The sequence below is a fragment of the Pipistrellus hanaki genome, assembly GCF_964339955.1.
Source record: "Pipistrellus hanaki genome assembly, chromosome: 18".
Taxonomy (NCBI): domain Eukaryota; kingdom Metazoa; phylum Chordata; class Mammalia; order Chiroptera; family Vespertilionidae; genus Pipistrellus; species Pipistrellus hanaki.
Window position 1 is genome coordinate 4,308,438 of NC_140520.1, and position 20,515 is coordinate 4,328,952.

Here is a 20,515-nt window from a genome sequence, read left to right on the forward strand (position 1 = left end):
GGACCCATTCCTTGTCCGGTTTCACTGTCTTTCCTCTCTCCATCACCCTGGCTTCTTGGCATTACCGTGAGTTTATGAAGCTAATTTAATTGAAAGCAGTTATTTTTCAATAAATTTGTTCTAACTCAAATTGTTAGGGGGAAAACGGAATAATGGGGACTAGCTATGGTTACGGGAAATATTAACTTTGTTCTGTTAACCACGATTGCCTTGTGTTGGTTTAAGAAAGGGCATTCTGACCTGGCTGGGAGTTGTATGCCCTCAGGACCTGGGAGTCAACCTTGGAACCGTTCTCATTCTGGAACTAACTGCCTTTGGTCATGGCAGATTAACAACCTTATTGCCCAAACAATGGAGTCCCACCCAGCCTCCTACTTCCCCATGCCTGTGGACCCCACTTCCCGTGTAGTCCTGGTCCCACCCTCTATTAGGAGCTGGCTGTGGGGACTTGCAGAGCAGATTTTTATGAATGACCTACTTGCTCTCCCATACTGCGGGCAGTAAACGTTCACACGATTCAACCCCGTCTCTGCTTAATTGGCTGAATGCCATACCATCACTGTTGAAGAATTTTCTATATAAGTCATTAAATACTATTTCTAATACTAACCTACCTTACAGTACTTTTTAAATTTAAGTTCTTCCCCACTTATCACCTCATTATCATGTCCATCTGTAAGGAGCTGGAAATGTATCATTATTTCTATTTTATAAATAAGGAACAAAAGCAAATGAAAACCAAGTCATTTGCCTAAAGTCCTGGACAGAGCCAATTCTGAAACCTGATTACCAGTGTTCGTTAGATCATGGCCCTTGGTTTCTCTTCTTTAATGATTCTCTAGTTTAAAATTCAATAAAAGCAACAATTATACTTAGGTGGATTAGTGATAATTTTGTGATCTTTTCAAAAAATCTAGGCATATTAATATATGATGCTTTCTTTACACAAAGTTAGCTCCTTGCCTTAGCCGGTTTGGCTCAGTGGATAGAGCGTCGGCCTGCAGACTGAAGTTCCCAGGTTTGATTTCGGTCAAAGGCATATGCCCAGGTTTCGGGCTAGCTCCCCATTTAGGGGTGTGCAGCAGATCAGTGATTCTCTCTCATCATTGATGTTTCTTTCTCTCTCTCACTTCCTCTCTGAAATCAATAAAAATATATTTAAAAAAAGAAAATGGATGTCTAAATTTGAATGACACCATTAAAAAAAAAAAAATAGCTCCTTAGTGAATAACATGCCTAACTGTAAAATCAGCTTTTTCCATAGGAGAAAAAACAGTCTATTAGTATTGGATTTTAACAGTTTTTAAGAGACACAATATAAAACATAGACAGTGGTTTCTCTACTACCTCAATATAAAACCAAATTTCAGTATTTTTTAAAAACCTTGAGTAGTTTTGAAATGGGATGACCAATGGGTCCGGATGCCTGTCACTGCTTGAGCCAATTAAGCAGAGAGAGGGTTGAGTCAAATATCAGCGTTTATCGCAATAATGATGGCATATGGGAGAGCAGTAGGTCATTCCAAAAATCTCCTCTACTCTCCACCTCTCTGCCCCATAAACCAGCTGTTATTTCGGGAAGAAGGACAAAGATTGCATGGGGTAGGCAAAAGGAGTAAGAATGGATATAATGGTCACAGGCAATGTGGGCAAGGGGCATGCATCTCTTTCCAGGATAAAAGGCAGCTCTCAGATAAGGAGAATGGACCCATTCCGGGTTAACTCCCAAATCCCAGGCAGGAACAACCCTCAGCCAGGATAGAATGTACTTTCTCTGATCAGAACACAATTGTGGTTAACCTAGCATGATTAATATTTCTACCCCTAACCATTTTTTAAACCATATCTAACTTACGTGAGGCTTTCTGTCTACTTGGTAGCCTCACGTGGTACATTTGCCACAAATACCTACCCAGCTGTCTTTGCCTCTATCACTTACTAGAGGCCTGATAAACGAAATTCGTCCCTAGGCGTGGCTGGCAATCAGGGCAGATCAGGTTCCCCGCCTCCCAGCCTCCTCTTTCCCTCACCATCCTCGCGGTTCCTCCTCCTCCCGCTGCCTTCCCACCTCCCCCTCTCCTCAGTGCCCTGCCGCAGTCCGAGCAGCCCTTGGGTGGTCAGCGCATGTCATGGTGAGCAATTAACTCCCGAACTCCCAAGGGGACGCTTTGCATATTAGCCTTTTATATATATGAATTAAGGTGACCAGACGTCCCACTTTTGGCGGGACAGTCCCGAATTTTAACATTTGTTAAATTGTTAAAGAATCTTTCTAAAAACCGGACTTTTTTTTTTAAAAACACCACGGGACGTGGGACAAATTGTTAAAAAACGCCACGGGACACGGGACAAATTGTTAAAAATCGGGACTGTCCCACCAAAAGCGGGATGGCTGGTCACCTTAATATAGATGGTCTTAACATATACAAACAAATAAAAAAATAATTAAAGTCCTCGGAATCCACTTTTAAATAAATCAGTTTAAAATGTATGTCTTATTTCTATGATGGAATTACCTAATATTACTGAAACAAAAAAACACAATAATTTCTTAAAAAAAGAACTAATCCCTGGTACATTCTGATGAAAGCTAGTATATGGTGAAATCTCCAAAATGATCAATAACACCTAGAGAGGCCTTTTCAGGGATGCAGAGAATAAACTAACTTCTAGTGACCAAGGTCTGGGTTTGGCTGACGATGAGGGAGCTCTTAGAACTGACTTCCAGTTTTAAAACAAGGATGAGTTGACCACCCTGACACTAAGGACCAAAGAACCCCTTCTAGATATTTGACAGCATACAGACAAAAACTAAATTTTTTCTAATCACCTTCCCTTCAAAAATCGCAAATTCAATTCTATTGTTGCCTCATTCAATCCACAGTGAGCAAAGAAAAATGAACAGGATACACAGTAGTTAAGGAAGAGAGGTGTGTATTTTTTTGTGAGAATCTATTTTCAGGCATCAACTTACGAAGTGAAATTTTAAAAAGTGAATTCTCTTTCCCACTGAAAAACGTCCAACTTTCACTTCTTAGGCTATTTTTACATAACTGACTATTTGAGTTGAAATAAAGCCAAGAGGTCCTATCCTGTGGTTAGTGCTCATTTAGCAGGGAAAAGAGAAGTCTGTGACAATATACTTGAGAGTAGCATGTCAGGATCAAGAGAATGAGACAGTATGTTTTAAAGGACATGAGCTAATACTATCTTCCAATATCTCAAAACTAGTCAGTTTAGTGTAAATCATTTATATACACCAACCTGTCAATCAGTTTTTCACACTTGATTAGACAATTTCAAGCCTTCATGCCCCAGCTATGCACTTAGCCCTCTGAAGCCACAGCAGTAAGATGACTCACCAATTGGCAGCTGTCTTAGGTTCTACAAATAATGGGTGCCTGCCTGGATGAGAACAAATGTGTGTGCCCAGCAGATGACCCTTCCTGCTTGGATAAGAGAGAGAGAGAGAGAGGCTAAAGAGCTGGTCAGCAGTACAGTACTTGTTATATAGTGTAGAGAATCAGACTTTGGCCCTAGCTGGTTTGGCTAGTGGACAGCGCTTCAGCCTGCGGACTGAGAGTCCCGGGTGCGATTCCAGTCAAGGGCACATTCTCGGGTTTCGGGCTCAATCCCCAGTGGGAGGCATGAAAAAGGCAGCCAATCAATTCTCTCTCATTCCCTCTCTCTTACTCTCTGAAATCAATAAAACATATTAAAAAATAAGTCTGTTCCAAAGAACACTTATAGTTCATGTGGATCTTTAAAATGTCCTCTGTACATTTTATATTCCAATGTTCACTTAAAGAAAAGTACAACAGAATTAGACCTAAAAGGATAAAAATCAATTTTATGACCCCCTAAATTAGAAATAACTGAACATGCAAATTATACTGAGTTAGCTGCTTCAAGAAACTTGAAGTCAGAGTCACGAGAAAAATAAATCCATATTTAAACCCTCCTGATATTTAATGACTTGATGTCAGTTTCCACTCGTGAAAATTAGTGGTTCATATTTAAGTTCTAGTTCCTTGATGGGAATCTTCCTTTATGTGGAAACTGACGCCACGCCAATTAATAACGTATGGGTTTATAAATATGGAGTTTACAAGACACTTACCCTTTCCCTTGTGCAGCTCTGACTTCCCACCGTTTCTATAGAAACAGGAGGACAAGTGCCAATGCCAGAAGTCTGCCAATTAGAACTCATCTTTTAGTTGCTGAATAATAAAGCCAAATCCCAAAATCGGCTATCGGTTTTTGATTCTCAGTAGTTCCTAAAAAAGAAACCCAGGAGGAAAAAAAGACATTTAACCAATTACTGTACTTAGAAACACTCCCTCCTTTCAACTTGGCTATTAAAGTAGAGGAGGTAGATCCAATACCATATGTATTTTAAAAAATTATAGTAGACCTTCAGATATCTCTAAATTTCAGAAGCAGCAAACAGAAGCAAAAGTATCATTGCAGGTTCAAAATACCTTTAAACCAACACATTAAAGCAAAACCCACTCATGTATCACAGAAGTATTTTCAATCCCCAAACTTTAAAGTTCAGATGAAGTCACTCCTTTTGCAGACTGAATTTTCAGTGAGATGATAACACTGAGGAGGGTAAATTTCACAAATGAAATTTCTCAGGAGGAATCGGTAAGTCTCCACTAAAAACGGACCTCTCAGGTCTCAGGAGGAATCGGTAAGTCACAAATAAAGCCTAGAAAAGGTTTCTAGAGATGCTGACAGTGCTGTGCTTGACAAAAAAAATCTCTGCAAAACACACACGTCAATTTAAAAACTGTGGGATGTGAGAACAGTCTAGCTGCAGCTTTTCATTTGGTATCGACATGGTTGCTTGGCAAATGTATTTCAGTATCTTTCCTCGTAAAAACGAACACATTAAAAATATCATTCCTGTGTCTAAATTGATGTTGCAATTTATTCTTTGAACATTCATACTGAACCACTCCTGTTAGCATATGTGAATTTTAACATTTGTTATATTATGTTATTGTGAACTTTAAGATGAATTGAATATATAATAAATTAGATTTCTTATTCTTATTGCTATGTGAGAAAAATCAGTTCACTTATGAAGTTACTATAATATTAAAATTAAAGCAGAAAGGCCCTATAGGAACCACTCTCCAGTCCTGTCCATATCCCTCTCCCCACTGAAAGCTCTAAACCTACCTCGACCAAATTTTCTAAATTAGGGGACATCTATCATCAGAGTCTCAAATAACCTCATCTGTATCTATAAAAAGTAGCATGTTCAATCTCATAAAGAAAAGAGTGGACTAGGACACAATAGGAAAGACAGAAAAAAGCCATAAACATAAAATAACCAAGAACCAAGTAGGAGAGGCCATGGTTACCCCTCCCCCGTCTTGGTGGCAGAGACCACTGGTCTCTGGTCGCCAGAAGCTCCCTAAGAACTCTTTTGTGCCTCCGTTTCTTGTTGAAAAATCTTGTTTAAATTCTTTAAAGTAAATGTCACTAACGCACAAATCTGAGAATCTTACTCAGAAGGGATAAGTCTCATCATCTATTTTTATTACTACACAGAATATCTATGTATCTACATCTTCAGCAGTGCTTCTCAATCTTTCAAGTCCGGTACCTACCAATTGCCTGGGGATCTGGGTCCATTCAACAGGTTTGGGGTGAGGCTCTGCAATTTTGTTATTTCTAACCAACTTCCAAGTGATGCTAATGCTGCTGGACACACTCTGAATAGCAAGGCTGGTAGAAGACTAAGCAATATACCTGCTGTACTGAACCCGTGTGTTTAACCTTTGTTTCTGCAGCAGTGGTTTTCAACCCTGGCTACACAGCAGTCACCTGGTACAGTGAAAACAAATACTGGGAACTGGGCAGAGTCCCACTTGACCTAGGACCAATTTTTATGAAGCTCTGAGCACCTGTCCCAGCCATTGGTATGAAAAAGTTGACTCCAATGTGGAGCTAGGTTTAAGACCTCTGCTATGCAGAACTCAGAAAAATTCTAATTAAGGTACCTAATTTATTGAGGTTGTTCTGCATATAAAGAATACACACACACTAGATGCTTGTCTTGAGAGTAAAGTATAACTATTGTCAGTTTCTGTATGCTGAAATAAAAATTATATGGAGCCAAAACCGGTTTGGCTCAGTGGATAGAGAGCGTTGGTCTGCGGACTGAAGGGTCCCAGGTTCGATTCCGGTCAAGGGCATGTACCTTGGTTGCGGGCACAATCCCAATAGGGGGTGTGCAAGAGGCAGCTGGTCGATGTTTCTCTCTCATCGACGTTTCTAACTCTCTATCCCTCTTCCTTCCTCTCTGTGGAAAATCAATAAAATATTTATTTTTTTAAATTATATAAAATAATTTCCCCAAGATGCCTTAAAATATGTATGTCTGTAGCACCTCAAAGTGTTAATGTTGCCTGTGATCACAGTTCTAATCTGAACACAAATGTATGAAGTCCTTTTCTGGGTAAAAGGAAATCTGTTGGTCATTTGGGAAAGGTCAGATACCAATTCAGCACTTAAAAATACGATCTCGTTTGCATAGGATGACAGCCATTCTACAGAAAGACCCTCTAAACTGACTTTTAGTAAGAAAGTTTGGTTTGATATCGCTGGAGAAATTGGCAAGTTATGAAATATAGAAAGCATGGTCCATGTGTTTTAGCAAAAACTACATATGATGACTATGTATGCCTACGGCTGAAACTGTCATGAGTCTGATGAAAGCAGGTAGAATAAGAAATAACATGATGAGAAACCTTAAGGTGGCCAACAATTATGAACCTGAAGAAGAAATGAAATTTCTATTATGATATTTAAATATGGAACACTGCGGATCTCTGAAGAACACAGTGTAACAGAAAATCTGAAATGCTAATTATCTTTGAAGGAAAATCTGAAATGCTAATTATCTTTGACTTGTAAATGTTTGAAGGAGTTCCCATTTTGAATTACCTGTACCGGTTTATCTACAGTTTGTGTAGCTAGTTAATTAATTCTTCAAATATTTGGCCACCTATTACATGTCAGGCGTTATTCTCAATCTTGGAAATAATATTAGAAAATTTGTGTTACTTTCCTAAGACAGGTAGTCAAATCTTGATCAAATCACATCACTCCTGCTTAAAACCTCCAATAACTTTCCATCACACTCAGCCCTTAGACCAAAATAATCCAAACCCTTTGTCCTTGGCAGCAAGGCCCTAACATGGTGCACGACCTCCCTTCTTCCATCAGAAAGTAAGTGCCACGAGAAAGAGAAACTTGTCTGTTTTCTTTATCAATATACTCCTCCCCCCAAGATCTAGAATAACGCCTGCTATAAAATAGGTAAGTAAATATGTGAAGAATTGGCTACATTAATTGAAGACAACCCAGTACACATAATTCAAAATAGGAAATCTTTCAACTATTTACAAGTCAAAGAAACGCTCAACTTTACCTATAATCCTATTGTCTCCATCCTATTGGTAACCTAGTTAGAAGGTAGTTGACAGTTGATGTTCATTCATGGAAAATAACTTGCATGTGTACATACACATGCAATCCTAGAATCACCTGCAATTTTAATTTAAGTTAGACTATAGTCACGTTATTTTTAGATTAACGTGAAAACTCAAGGATATCTCAATCCTTTCCTGGCTGTGTATTCCTTACCCAAGTCACAAACTTTTCTGATATCCCTTTAGCATATAATAAACTAAAAAGTGGCCCTTCTTCACAGACTGTTATAAGGCAAAATTAAATACTAAGCAAGATTGAATTCCTTGGAGAAATAATTATGTGACTATAAGACTGTTATTTAAGTGACACTTTCAGTGATAAATTCCATGGCATTTGTTGTTTCATTCTGCTTGTCTGTGCAACAGCTTTAATTCATCATCTGGAAGTGCCTCATCTCAGCTTCAGAGACAGAACAGTATATTCTGGCTCTCCTACCGGGGTTTCTTTCCCAGCACCATGTTCCCTTCCCATGTCTTAAATATGTCCATACTTCAGCACTCCACTCTGGGACAGTGCTGCCCAACACGTGGCCACTGACCAGAACTACAGCAGAATGGACCTGGGGAGCTTGTGAAAGAACAGACTCCTGGGCCATGCTGGCCCTAACAAATCCCTGAGTGTCTGGGATTGGAGTCAGGGAAGGGCCTGTATGTTTCCCAAGAACTCCGAATGTTGATACACTCCATAGCTTGAAATCCATTGCCCATATGCTGAAGTTTATAGCTTCCATCCCATCCCAGCCCGCAGAGAGTAGCGAAGTGTGACAGTACAGTGGCAATAAAGGCCTGGTTAGAATCCTGGTTCTATCACTTACTAGCTATAACATTATGGCCTGTGGTGAGACATGAGACAATGTGTAATAGAATTTCGCAGAATGTTGGCGTAAAGGGGGTATTCGATGATTGCTATTATTAATATTGTTACTTTTTATCAACATGTTTCAACTGGTTGTGCATCCTCACTCCTTGCCCTCCTCAAACTGGCTTACCCTCAGGATTCTGTTTTTGTTGACCCAACCATTTTACTCCTTTTCCAAGATTCCGCTTGCATCTTTTCCATCAATCAACAGGCTGCTAGATTGTGATTCATGCTTGTCTGCCTGATATCTCAATCCCAACCTTCCTCCCCCAATCCACATCCTGGTCCAACTAACAAACTCTTTTGTAAGGCTTATGACCATTCTAGCTTAAAGTAACCTTTAAACTTCATCTACTCATTCATATAACCATATCATCTGTGAAAATTCATTAGTAAACCAACACAATATTGTGACATCTCTCCTAGAGTTGTTTTAAACTGTGAACTTTCCCCCTGATATTTAACTATTTACCTGGCTATGGTTATGTCACTTTACTTCAAGGTCAAAATCTCTTCTTAATTGCTAAGAACAATCTTGTCTGAGGTTTGAAGGAATTTTGTTATTCAACAAATTCCTCTGCTAACAATTTAAAACTAGGTTACAATTCAAGTTATTAAGTAAAAGCGTCTTTTAACCAGGGAAGCTTAAAGAGAGTAAGATGGGAGATAAAGGTGATCAACAAGCCATAATCAGATACCCTATTGCACAAAGAAAATAGATGCTATACAAGTCATAAGTACTAAATTTATTTCCTGAGATAAACAACTTGGAAACAACAATATAACTTAACCTACACAAGTGGCAATTTATAAAATCAAGGTTGATTTACCACAGTCAGGGTAATCCCTATTTTCAACTTTAACCCTCACAGCCAGGCTTCCCAACATCACAAATCAATTCAGAGATGGTCAAGGAATTATTTCCTTTAAAGTAGACCCTAAACTTAGATCATGTGAAAGACACTGAGAAACCACACCAATATTTCAAAAGGGCAGTTCCCAATTTACAAAACCAGACCCTAGCTCTAACAGTGGACCTAATTAGTTTTTCTTTCCCAGTGTAGCTGGCGTTAAAACTTCTTGACTAATTTCAAAATTGCCATGCTGTGTACCTTTCCATTTTGCATATAGTTTCACAGACAAATAAGCAAAAGCCTTGGTGCAACATTTCTTCTTATTCCTGAGAGAGGAAGCCTGAGATCTTAGAAAGATACCAGATATGCAGAAATATGTAGAGTATAACATAATCTTCCTCAAACCGCTATACTAACTTAAAATACTTAATAACTGGAAAAAATGACTTAATGGGCTTTCAGGATGAACTAGCCCAGAGAAAGAAAATGCACTGGAAATTAACATTCCTAACAGGTATAAATCCTTTAGACATGTAGGTAAGCAATCATTCAGCAAAGCTTTAGATGGCAGCCAACTCATAAGCAGATGTTTAAAAACTCTTGTAAGGCACACTGAAAAATCTGGAAAAAAAGAAAAAAGATCTTTCCCCTTTGTAAGAGATAAACAAAAATTTCATTAAAAAATGCCCAAAATTCTTATCCCATTTTCAATAAACCAAGAAAACCTAAATTGTGTTATACATTAAACTATTGTGCTTGTGTTAAGTTGCCAAAAGCTCACACTTAATGTTGGGGGAGGAGCCGGAAGGGTTCAGAGGCTGGGAAGACTAAATGGACCATGAAAATGATGTAATAGCCTTGTCAACATTGTCTGTTCACTCCCCTAAAGTTGTAGTGGCCAAATTTTATAATTAATCTTTGTAGGACAAGAAAAAAAGAAAGAAACGAAACTAACCATTTTGGCTAAATTATCTATCATTCCTGGTCTGATGGTACACATTTCTTTGTTGTTGTTGCTACTACTATAATTTTGTTAACTTGGAGGTTTACAGCAGGAAATTCTTCCAGCACCAGTAAATCACCACCAAGGGTGAAGGTCATGGCTAATGGAAAATGTCAAAATTTTAAAGGATATCAAGGCTGTAGGCCCCAAATCCATAACCAAGATTTCAATGCTTTGGCTCCCACAATAATTTTTTTTTTTTTAAATAAAAATTCCAGAACAAAAGTTCTGGCCTGGAATTTTACAAATACAAGACTTTGGTGACGGGGAGGCAGTGCCCGAAGATTCCCCGAGAAGCATCCCCCCAACATTAAAACCCCTCACCCTGTTCATTAGAACGCATTTTGACCTCTACAAACCCTCTTACCTGTTTACAAGAGTCTATACGGCTGTTTGCCACTGGAACACCACCTTGCAGAGTATAAGCGTGGCATCCTTTGTTGGTAATCACCTGTTGCCTAAGTAATCATCCTCCCGCACGGAGACACACAGCACTAGGCTCTTCCATCCGAGGTTACAATTCAAAACAAGCCCAGCGAGCCTGCATTTCAAGGTGGTCTTCGTCTGCAACTAGTTAGGTTTACAACTGGCAAACAGTGGTGTCTGAGGCCAATGGCGCAGCCCGGCTGGCTTCCTCTTGAGCTCCAGCGTTGTCACCGTGCACGGAAGTCTCCTCTGCAAAGAGGGGAGTTGTTCTGCACTGGGAACAGCTTCCAAAGCTCAGGACCCCCCGTGCAGGACAGTGCAGGAACTAAAGGCAAACACTTCCTCCTCCTTAAGGATGCCTCCATTTTTTTCCTCACCATCTGTACTACCAACCGAGGTGTCTGGGCCTGAGTGTGCGTTCGTACCTATGAAACCGTCACGGTGCATGCACATCCAAGGCATGTGGAACCACAGGTCAGGTAAGGCACAGATACCGAGTAACGGCTCTAATTACAAACGCTAGCTCTCAGGAACTCTTCATCCATTCAGAACTAAACCCATCACTGCATACCTCTGGTGAGAAGCCCCTGGAGACGGAGGAGCCCCTCCAATGGGTCGGGAAAGGCTTTATTAACATCATCATTAACATTTAAAAAGCACACGGAGCATTCTCCTTCTTTTGGCAATTTGGTGCAAATGTTAAGTGCAAGATAAAGCAATCGCAAACTTTTCTTCAAATTAAAAATGAAACTAAGGCCAAACGTGACAGGTGAACAAAATAAATCAAAACTTAAATTTCAGCAACTCCGGCTCTTCAACCAGCAAAGCCCCCGGCTCGTGCACTGTGGTGAGGCTTACGGTGCTCGCCCCGGCTTCTTTCGTGCCAGCCAACAGCACCATGTCCTCAGCAGGTTGAGGACCGAGAAGCAATGATCCCCTTCGCTGCAAACAAAGGGGGTCACGGGAACACTAGCGATCCTTCAGAATGGACACACCGCGATAAGTCAAAATGATGGTCTCCCTGCTTCTTGCTCAGGACATACAAGATCTGAGCAGCAGCAAGTAACGCCTCAGCTGCAAACAAAGGGGTCAAAGGTTTGCCGTCAATTCACTTCCAGGCAGAAAAACATTTTCCTCAAAAGAAACAATTTATTTAGAATAAAACAAAAGCAGCTCAACTGTGAGCGCACGTTTGAGTGACAGCTACTTTTAAGCTGTGTGAGCCATAAAAAGGGTTTTTCTTTACTTTTCCAGAAATCTTGTGTACACAGCACAAAGCAAGAGGTCATTTTTTTTTCCACTTAAAACACCGGCATTGGCATCACAATAGCAGATACACAACTTTAAGCTGCCATTTTAGTAAAATGCACAAATACTAAACAGATTAGCTTTCTTCCGTCAAGAGGCCCGTGGACACTCCACACAAGCCACAACTTCTCTTCGAAAAGGTCCATTAGAGCTTTGATTTCCGTATCTTCATCCACTGTTCACCAGCTTTGCTTGCAGAAGGGAAAAAAAGGTTATTCAGTAAAAATGTTTACAATATTAAAAATATATATATTTTCCCTACGCCATCATAGATGAACACACTGTTAACAAGCCCTTCCTGGATACCTTGACCTCAAAAAGCACCAATAATACCCATTGGCACAAACCTTGAAACAAATTTACTGTATGAACAGACAAATAACAAGTAGAATAGGGTGGATTTTTTTTAAAGACTGCAATTAAGTGAGGATTATAGGACTGAAAATATCCTTTATACTCATGTAACTGAGCAAAACACACTGAAAAAAATTTCAGAAGACAGCAAGTTTATCATCAACCTATAATCAATATATTCTACATATAACTTAAAAAAATGAAACCGTAAAACAGTAAAGTTTAGTGAAACTTTTACCCCCTCTATTTTCATTCTGAAATTTATATGGAGCAATACAGAACTGCTCCATTATTATAGAAAGGGGTCAAGATACAAAACCACTTAAAAATCCACCTTTATCCATGTTACCAAAGACAGCAGCTGTTACTTTAAGAAAAACACTCACATAAACTCATTGCTAAACAGCCAAGAACATTTTAGGACTTTTACTTTTCAGTGCTGTTGAAATCACACATAAAACTTTTTATGAAGATGGACAACTCACTGCGGTGACCTGACTCATTTTCTCCCCTCCCTTAGCAACGTCACTGTAACCAGAATGTTAACAGGGTCACATCCACGTCTCCTCTGCTTGTTCTAATTCTTAACTTCTATCTCAAAACCATGCATTGTGGCAGAGACAGTGAAAAATGTCCAGAAATTCTCTCCAAAATTTTTTTCACATGAAAAGTCATAAAGGCCCTCTTCTCAAGAGGATTTCCTAATTCTGTTACCACAGAGTTTTTGGTGAATGGTTCCAAACTGCAATTCAAGCTACGCCTATATAACGAGCAATTTCACTGTCTAAAAACAGTGGATTTAAAATTTAAAAAAAAGAAAAAGAAAAGGTAATGTCAGTGAAAAACTGCTCATAAGTTTTAAATAAACCTAAACTGTTTTTGATTCCGAAAGCAACGAACAAACACCTATCTTTTGCTACTGTACCTCAAATGATCTAGTTAAGAGAAGGGCCAGAACATATTACCTTCAAAATGTGTCAAAAACTTACACAAGCCAGAGGATGGACATTTTAAGGTGTAATCTTTAAAGGGAAGTCTATCTATGCTCAGTTAAAAGTCAACGTATACATCTTAAACAAGGAATTTAATTTTTTGTGTGGAAAACTCTAAGAATCGTTACAACCAACAAAATAATATTAAAAAAACTGGCTAGGAGCTGAACACTTAATTTTCCATAAACTTCGAAGTAGTGATCCAAAAGTCTTAATTAGCTTGATGTTTTCACCAGTAATAATAAGTCATTAAATGATACACTCAAGAAATTTTCTTTTCATTCATTTGAACTGAATTCCAGAAACATCAACTAAACAAGTATTTTTTTTAAAGTATAAGAAGTAGAAAAAATTGGTTGTTACAAAGAACACCCAATGCTGAGATAATGAAATTCTGATCAATCAGCATCAGTTTTAGACTTTTGCTTTCATTCCATTCTGAAGATTTAGGTCAATAGTTCACCAATATTATAAAACTGCACGAGAATGGGTATCACAAATAAGAGACTCATCTGAATGATGGCACTCTGTAGGTAAGCACCAAACAAAACATAATTAGGTATTTACAATACATATGTTTAGAAATGATATCAAGCCATTGTTCCTAAAACACTGAAGCACAAATTTCCCAGATTTAACAAAAGCTGCGATGTCAAATAAAAATTCACACAAACATGGAGCAAGCACACAAAGAGAAAGAGAGAGAAAAAAGAGAGAAAAGCACACACACTTTGGATTATCATAAAATCAGATGTCATGGACTTCACTCCCTAAAGGAGCAAAATTACTTGTCCAGTCATCTTATCACAAGATATTCAAAAGTTAATGGTTAGTGAGATTTAAACTGGAAAAATGTATCTAGCCAAACTGTACTTTGACCCCATGTATGAACAGAATGCACACTTGCCTTAGTTTCTGAACAGGTGTCTATGCCATATTACCATGCCACATCGGCCTTTTAAAAGCAAAAAGCAGCCCGGCAGGCATGGCTCAGTGTTGAGCGCTAAGCTCCTATGAACTTAGGAGGCTGCGGGTTGATTTCCCTATCAGGGCATGTTCCTGGTCAGGGCGAGTGCCCACGGTAGCCAGCTGCATCCTCGGTGGGGGCATGAAATCAATGATCCTCTCTCATCACTGATGTCTTTCTCTCTCTCTCTCTCTCTCTCCCCTTCACCTCTGAAATCAATAAGAATATATTCATTAAAAAAAAGAAAAAAGAAAAAGAAAGAAAAGAAAAAAGAAAAAAGAAAAAAGCACCCAAAGCTTTAATTGTAGGACTTTAGGTATTTTCCCTACAGGGTAACCAGGGACATTTGTGTTTATAGCCTAGTACTTTCCTTCCCTCAAAATGACTAGTTTTTCCAGTTTAAAAACAAACAAAAAAATCTCTAAACCTAAAAAGAATATTTATGAATGCATAGTGAAAACCAAACAAAACAAAGCAGCGGTGAGGTTTTCATGCTAACATGCATTAGAGACCTGTCGTAATGAAAAACAAAAAATTACATGACACTTCCCTGGGTTATTATTGGTGCTATTTTAAACTACCAGCTTTGATAACAGAAAGAAAACAGTTGGGTTCTGCCAGGCTTTCAATAAGTCACTTTCACAGAATAGAAACATGACCATGAACCAAAGGTCCTAAAGTTTCTAATCATAGTTAAATATCAAGGGCCTTAGCCAAAGTTTTCAGTATTTAAATCAGGGGCTTGTGTGGGGGAGGGAGGAGAGAAGGAAGGGGAAGGAGTGGATATACTAATGATCTGAGAAACTAGAAGTGGGGGCTAAGGAATAGATGGGGAAAAAAAAAAAAAAAAGACCCCAAAAATCATCCATTACTGTTAAGCAGCGAAATCCCTTGTTAAGAACCAGAAGTCAATATAATCTTCAGCTTTAAAAAAAAAAAAAAAAAAACCATGAGGGTGGGTTATTTTCAATTAATTCCAGATGTCTGGGAAAATAAAACAAAAAGTTTTCCTTACACTGACATTTTAATTCTCTGTGGTTGGACCAGTGCAAATATTAAGCCCAATATTTCAAAGATAGTCCAAACATTTTCCATAATGTAATGTCATCGCTACTGTTTAAATATGAAAATAAGAATACAAGCAAAATTTTAAGAGCACATCAAAGGCATTTCACGATGACTAAAAAATTCTGCTATCTAGAAATGGCTGATGAATGCCCATAGAAACAAAAGATGACTTATGAGCCTGCAAACAACTCTTCTTTCTATTATTGAAATCAGGAATTAGAATGAATACAAAAACTCATCTTTGATGAAAAACACTTGAGTTTTAAAATATGCACAATTAGAAATGTACCTGCTACACTTCTCTGAAAAAATCAGTAAAAACAACCCACACACCAATAACTGACCAAAGAATTCTGAGTTTAAAAGCACCTACTCACTTGCATACTAGTGTAAGGATAAGACATATGGTTTGTAACATACTCCTCAATTTTTACTGAACAGTTACAGCTACAAACCAAAAGTGCATATACGGGATACAGAACTCAAGAATTAATGATAAAGATGCATATGTTAAAGCAAACTTTCTGGGAATAAACCGTGTATTTTAAGAGAAATACTCAAATACCTGATTAAAATAATTACATAGCTATACAATTTACCAGCATATACTTTTTGAGGTCCCTGATCAAAATTTTTCATACAAATAATATTTCTGGTACAGAAATTATTTACCTACATACCAATCAAGCCATATTTAGGTGCATATCTTTATATAATCAATGGGCTTTTTCCTCCAGATTTTGACTTCAAAATTTTGGTTTTGTAACTTTGAGGATTTTTTTTTTTAAGCTCAAGGTTAAAAAAGAAAAAAAAAAACAAAGAGGAGGAAAGAAGTTACTCATAAGAGTGAGAACTGCTAATTAAAGTAAATCCATCTGCCTGCTACCTTCAGGGCATCCCTTTCACTTAATAACTAAATTATCCTGACTTCTATAAGGTTTATAAAAATATAAAAAAGAAAAAAGCTACAACTACACAACTAATTAAAAAGAGAATTTCACCTAATGCTGTATCCCATTACACATCACAAAACAGGAACCATGTCAAAGTAGCAAATACAAGTTACACATGGACTTTAGGACGCACCACGGACAATGATCATGACCAGGTAATCTTCTTCAGATTTGGCCAGTGCCTTGGCAGGAGAATCCAGGAACTGCTGGGAGAACTCACAGGGTGGGAAGGCATGAAGGACGCCGGTGTTTTCCTTGTCTTTGTTGCCCCCCACGGGGAGGCTGATCACCCCAGCAGCCTGCTTTTGCTTTAAATAGGACACCAGGTTCCTAAGTGGCCTCTGAGTAGAGGTGGCAGTATCTGTGGTGGCAGAGGAAGAGGATCTGCCGTCAGAACTTCCAGGCACAGCCAGAAGAATGGCATAACCATTGGGCCCTGCCACTTTGATGCGCCGAGTTACTTCATCCAACTTGGGCTGGTCCAAACGAAGACGCTGAGTGATCTTGAGCTGGGCGACTTTGCCTCCGCTGGAGCCCTCCACGAGAAGACTGCTAGCCACCTGGAGGTCGCCCTGCAGCAGGTGCATGTTGGAAGGAAAGTTGCTGTTCTTCAACAGAAGCATGCCCTGCCAGGCCAAGCAGAGCTTGGGAGAGGCTGCCGCCGCGGGCGCCGGCCCCCCATCCTGCTTCTGGGAGGGGGACTTCAGCTTGGAAGAGACGGCGCTGGCGCTGGCGCTGGCTGCGCTCCCATCCGGCCGGTCTTCTTTTTTCAGAGGGCTTTTCCCCTCAGTGGGAGCAGCTGTCCGATGCTTCCTATCACGTTCAACCGAGGCAGAGTTTTTGCGGTCTCGCTTGTCACCCTGGCTTTTCTCCAAACTGCCGCGTCTGTCTTTGATTGGAGAGGGCCTTTCCAAGAGGAGAAGACGAGAAGATCGATCGTTGTCACTGTTGTAGCGATCCCGGCTACTGCTCAAGTCTGGACTGCGGTCAGGAGAGGAGGGGATGCAGTGACGTTTCCGAGGACGGTCACTCTCAGGGGACCTGTCCAGGTGCCGCCCCCCACTGTCCTCGGGCAGCCTTCGCTTCCTCGGCTGGTCCCTGCTGCTGGGCAGATCTCGGTCACCTCTGTCCCGGTCCAGGGACCAGCCATCCCGCCTGCGATCCAGGCTATCCAGTGGCTCATAAGCAGACACAGAAGTAGGGGCAGTCCGAGTGCTGCGTTCCCGGACCGGGGGTGGGGGCGGCACCCAATCGGAGTCAGCATACAGGTCCCGATCACGATCTCTGTATAGTAAGGGTGGTGTCCTATCCCTCGCACCCCTCAAAGGGTCCGGCGCCCGATGTCCAAAAGCATCTGTCACCAGGTCATAATGAGTTAAGGGCAGAGGCTGCAGATACTGCTGGTGGTACCGATGTTCTGTGTCTGCAAAGTCTACTCTAAGGCGACGATCTGGACCACCAAGCGGAAAGCCCCGCATATGGGTCCAGGCAGCGTGAGCGGCATCCAGGCTTTCATACTGGATGTAGGCCCAGCTATCGCCTTTGCGGTAGTCTATGGTGCGGATGGTGCCGAATCGGTCAAATTCTCGTGCCAGGGCAGCGAGGGGCACCCAAGGTCCCAGGCCACCGACCCAGAGGCGGGTGGTGGGTGTAGCTTTACCATAACCTATTTTGATAGGATTCTGAATGATAATCTTGCCAGACATTGCTAGTTTGGCTCGGTGAGACATGTCCAGGTTCTCAAATTTGAGAAAACCATAGGTACTGGTCTGGCCCCGCGAAGGCCTCTTGATGTCCACCTCTGTGATGACCCCGAAGCGATCGAAAGCCCTTCTCAGATCGCTCTCGGTCACCGTGATGTCTAGGTTGCCCAAGAAAAGCGTCCTGTTAGCTCGCTGATCGTCCTCCGGTGAGATCTCGTCCACTTCCCGGAAAGGAGCAGCACCTGCTCCGGCTCCCACCCGGGGCTCGAGGTTGTACGCGGGGCGCACTCTCTCGTAGAACGGGTAGTCCCGCTCCCTGTCCAGGTCCCGGGGCAAGGGCGGCGGCGGGGGCGGGGGCAGGCGGCCGAGCGCCAGCTGCTGCAGGCGGTAGTCTCTGTACCCCAAGGCCGCCCCGCCGGGGGAAAGGGACCTCTGGCCCCCGCCGCCTCCGGGAGCGTGCCGGTGGCCGCCGACTGAGGCCCCGACCACGCTGGACGAAGGCGGGTAGGAGTCTTTGTCCAGCGGGGAGCGGCTGCGGCGGCGGCTCGCGTACACGGCCTCGATCTTGAGGGGCCGGTCGTAGAGCACCAGGCGGCCTCTGGCATGCTTGGCCGCCCGCGCGTCCTCGGACCGCCGGAAGTTCACAAAGGCTACGCGCTCGTCCCCGCCGCCGGAACCCGAGAGGTGGCTGATTTTGACACTCACGTCGCCGAAGCGTTTGAACTCGTGGAACAGGCCGTCCTCCACCGCCTCGTCGCTCAGCTGGGAGCCCAGCTCGCTGATCTTGAGGGTCTTGTACTCCCCGCCGTCCGCGGCCGAGGAGGCGGCCCCCGAGGAACGTGACTCGCCGCCTCCGCCGCGGGAGCTGCTGCGCGACTCGCCCCCGCCCGAGGAATTCTTAGCGCTCGGGGAGCTGTAGCTGTGCAGGCGGCTGCTGGAGCTGCCCCCGCCCGTGTCGTACTCGCGGCTGCCGCCTCGGCTGCTGGACTTGTCGAGATGAAGGCTGCGCCGCGACCCGCCGCCGTCGGTCTTAGCGCTGCTGCTCCCATTGCTGCCGCCGGAGCCCCCCAACTTCTTGCTCCGCTCCCCGCGAGAAGTCGAATCCTCACCGCCACGGGAGCGTTTGGACTTGACCGGAGAGCGCTCTTTCCCCTTCATGGCTGCGGGTCGCCGGAGGTCGTCTCCGCGGAGCTGAGGAACCCGCCGCCCCGCGCTGGTTTCACACAGCGGAACCGCATGCCGCCATCTTGGGCTCCGCCGCTGCAAAGGATCCCGCCCCGCAGCCTCCATTGGCCCAGTAGCTCCCCTCTTCTACAGTCTCATTGGGAAAACTGCGTGCCTGTCTTTACATCTCCCCGCGCTCCGGGAAGGCGCCCGCCCGACCACTGTTATTGGGTTCCCAACGCCTCAGCCGGAGTGCCTCATTGGTTACACTCGGTGTCCGTCTTAACGGTTCCTCGCGCCAGGCTGTAGCCCCGCCCCTCGCACTCTGTGGTCACCTGAGCCAAAGTCTGGAGGCGTTGATTGGACAAAAAGTGTGCCCTGTAACGGTACTTCTGGCTACGGAAAGCGATGGTCCCGCCTCCTCATCCCTTTTATTGGTTTTCGACCCCGTCCTTTAACCCACTACTTGGAAGGTCGGGCCATCTTTTCTGGCGTTTTTTTTTTTTTTTTTTTTCCTCAGAGGCCGCCTCCCGGCGATCTCGCGCGAGAGAGCTCTCCCTCTTTCGACCCCTTTTTTCCAACTCCTTTGGCGGCTGAGAGAAATTTAAATCTGATTGGATGGTGGTGGGGGCGTTGAGTGGCTGAACTAACTGTCAATCACTCGCTTAAAGGGGTAGGCCCACGTACCGCGGGAGCGGACTGAAGGTGAAAGAGTGGAACACGCGAGTGCCGTGCGACGTCACTGAGACGTCGCGAGATGGTGACCAGAATCCCGCCCCGCCTCTCGCAGCTGCGGGCGTTCTGCCCGGCCCACATTTGTTCCGTCGGGCGGCGTGCGCCGCCGTGCTCCGGCCGTGGGAGCGCGGGGCTTCGGGCCTCCCCGCTTCATACCTCCGGCTGTCGGGCCCACACATCCTCCTGGTGGCCGCTCCCTGGGCGCCCGGCGGACACCATCTTAGTCCCTCGGGCCTCTTTGTGAACAGCCGGAGAAAGCCACACTCGCCATGCGCGAGAGCGCGCCGCCCCTGGAGCCCGCGGGGCCGGCCGCCGGGAGGTCACAGGTCACCGGCCGCGGGTCACGTTAGCGCCCTGGGGGCGGGGGGCCGAGGTCGGCCGAGCAGCTGCGCAGCAGGGACGGGTCCTCGCCCGGAGCCCGGCTCGCCCTGCCCGCCCCGTTCCCGCCCTGGTGCCCGCGGAGCCGCGGGGAGTGGCGGACGCCCTCCGCGGGCGTGGCTGCAGGCTTCCTGGTTTATGTTACGGGTTCACGTGGACTGGAGGTTTTGTAGTCCCGTACTAGAGCTGTTTGTGTCATTGTTCTCCCCTCCCGCTAAGTAATCGAGTGACATGGACGCG

The 20,515-nt window shown here is 43.2% G+C and overlaps 1 protein-coding gene across 4 annotated transcripts in view; it reads right to left on the reverse strand.

Annotated features, from left to right (window-relative positions):
• RBM15 (RNA binding motif protein 15) overlaps positions 1–19,427 on the reverse strand; it is a 43,125-nt gene extending 23,698 nt beyond the window's left edge. Inside the window, exons 1-3 of one of the 4 annotated variants that reach the window (XM_084866169.1) lie at positions 16,429–19,427; positions 10,595–11,727; positions 2,351–4,277 (exon numbers count right to left, since the gene is read on the reverse strand). In XM_084866169.1, the coding sequence (XP_084722295.1) occupies positions 11,612–11,727; positions 16,429–19,288 (2,976 nt within the window). In that variant the 5' untranslated portion in view covers positions 19,289–19,427 and the 3' untranslated portion in view covers positions 2,351–4,277; positions 10,595–11,611. Of the gene's footprint in view, positions 1–2,350; positions 4,278–10,594; positions 11,728–11,778; positions 12,153–15,146 lie in introns of those variants that run through there. The other 3 variants (XM_084866166.1, XM_084866167.1, XM_084866168.1) reach the window with 3 other exon arrangements.
• Between the last annotated feature and the right edge of the window lie 1,088 nt (positions 19,428–20,515).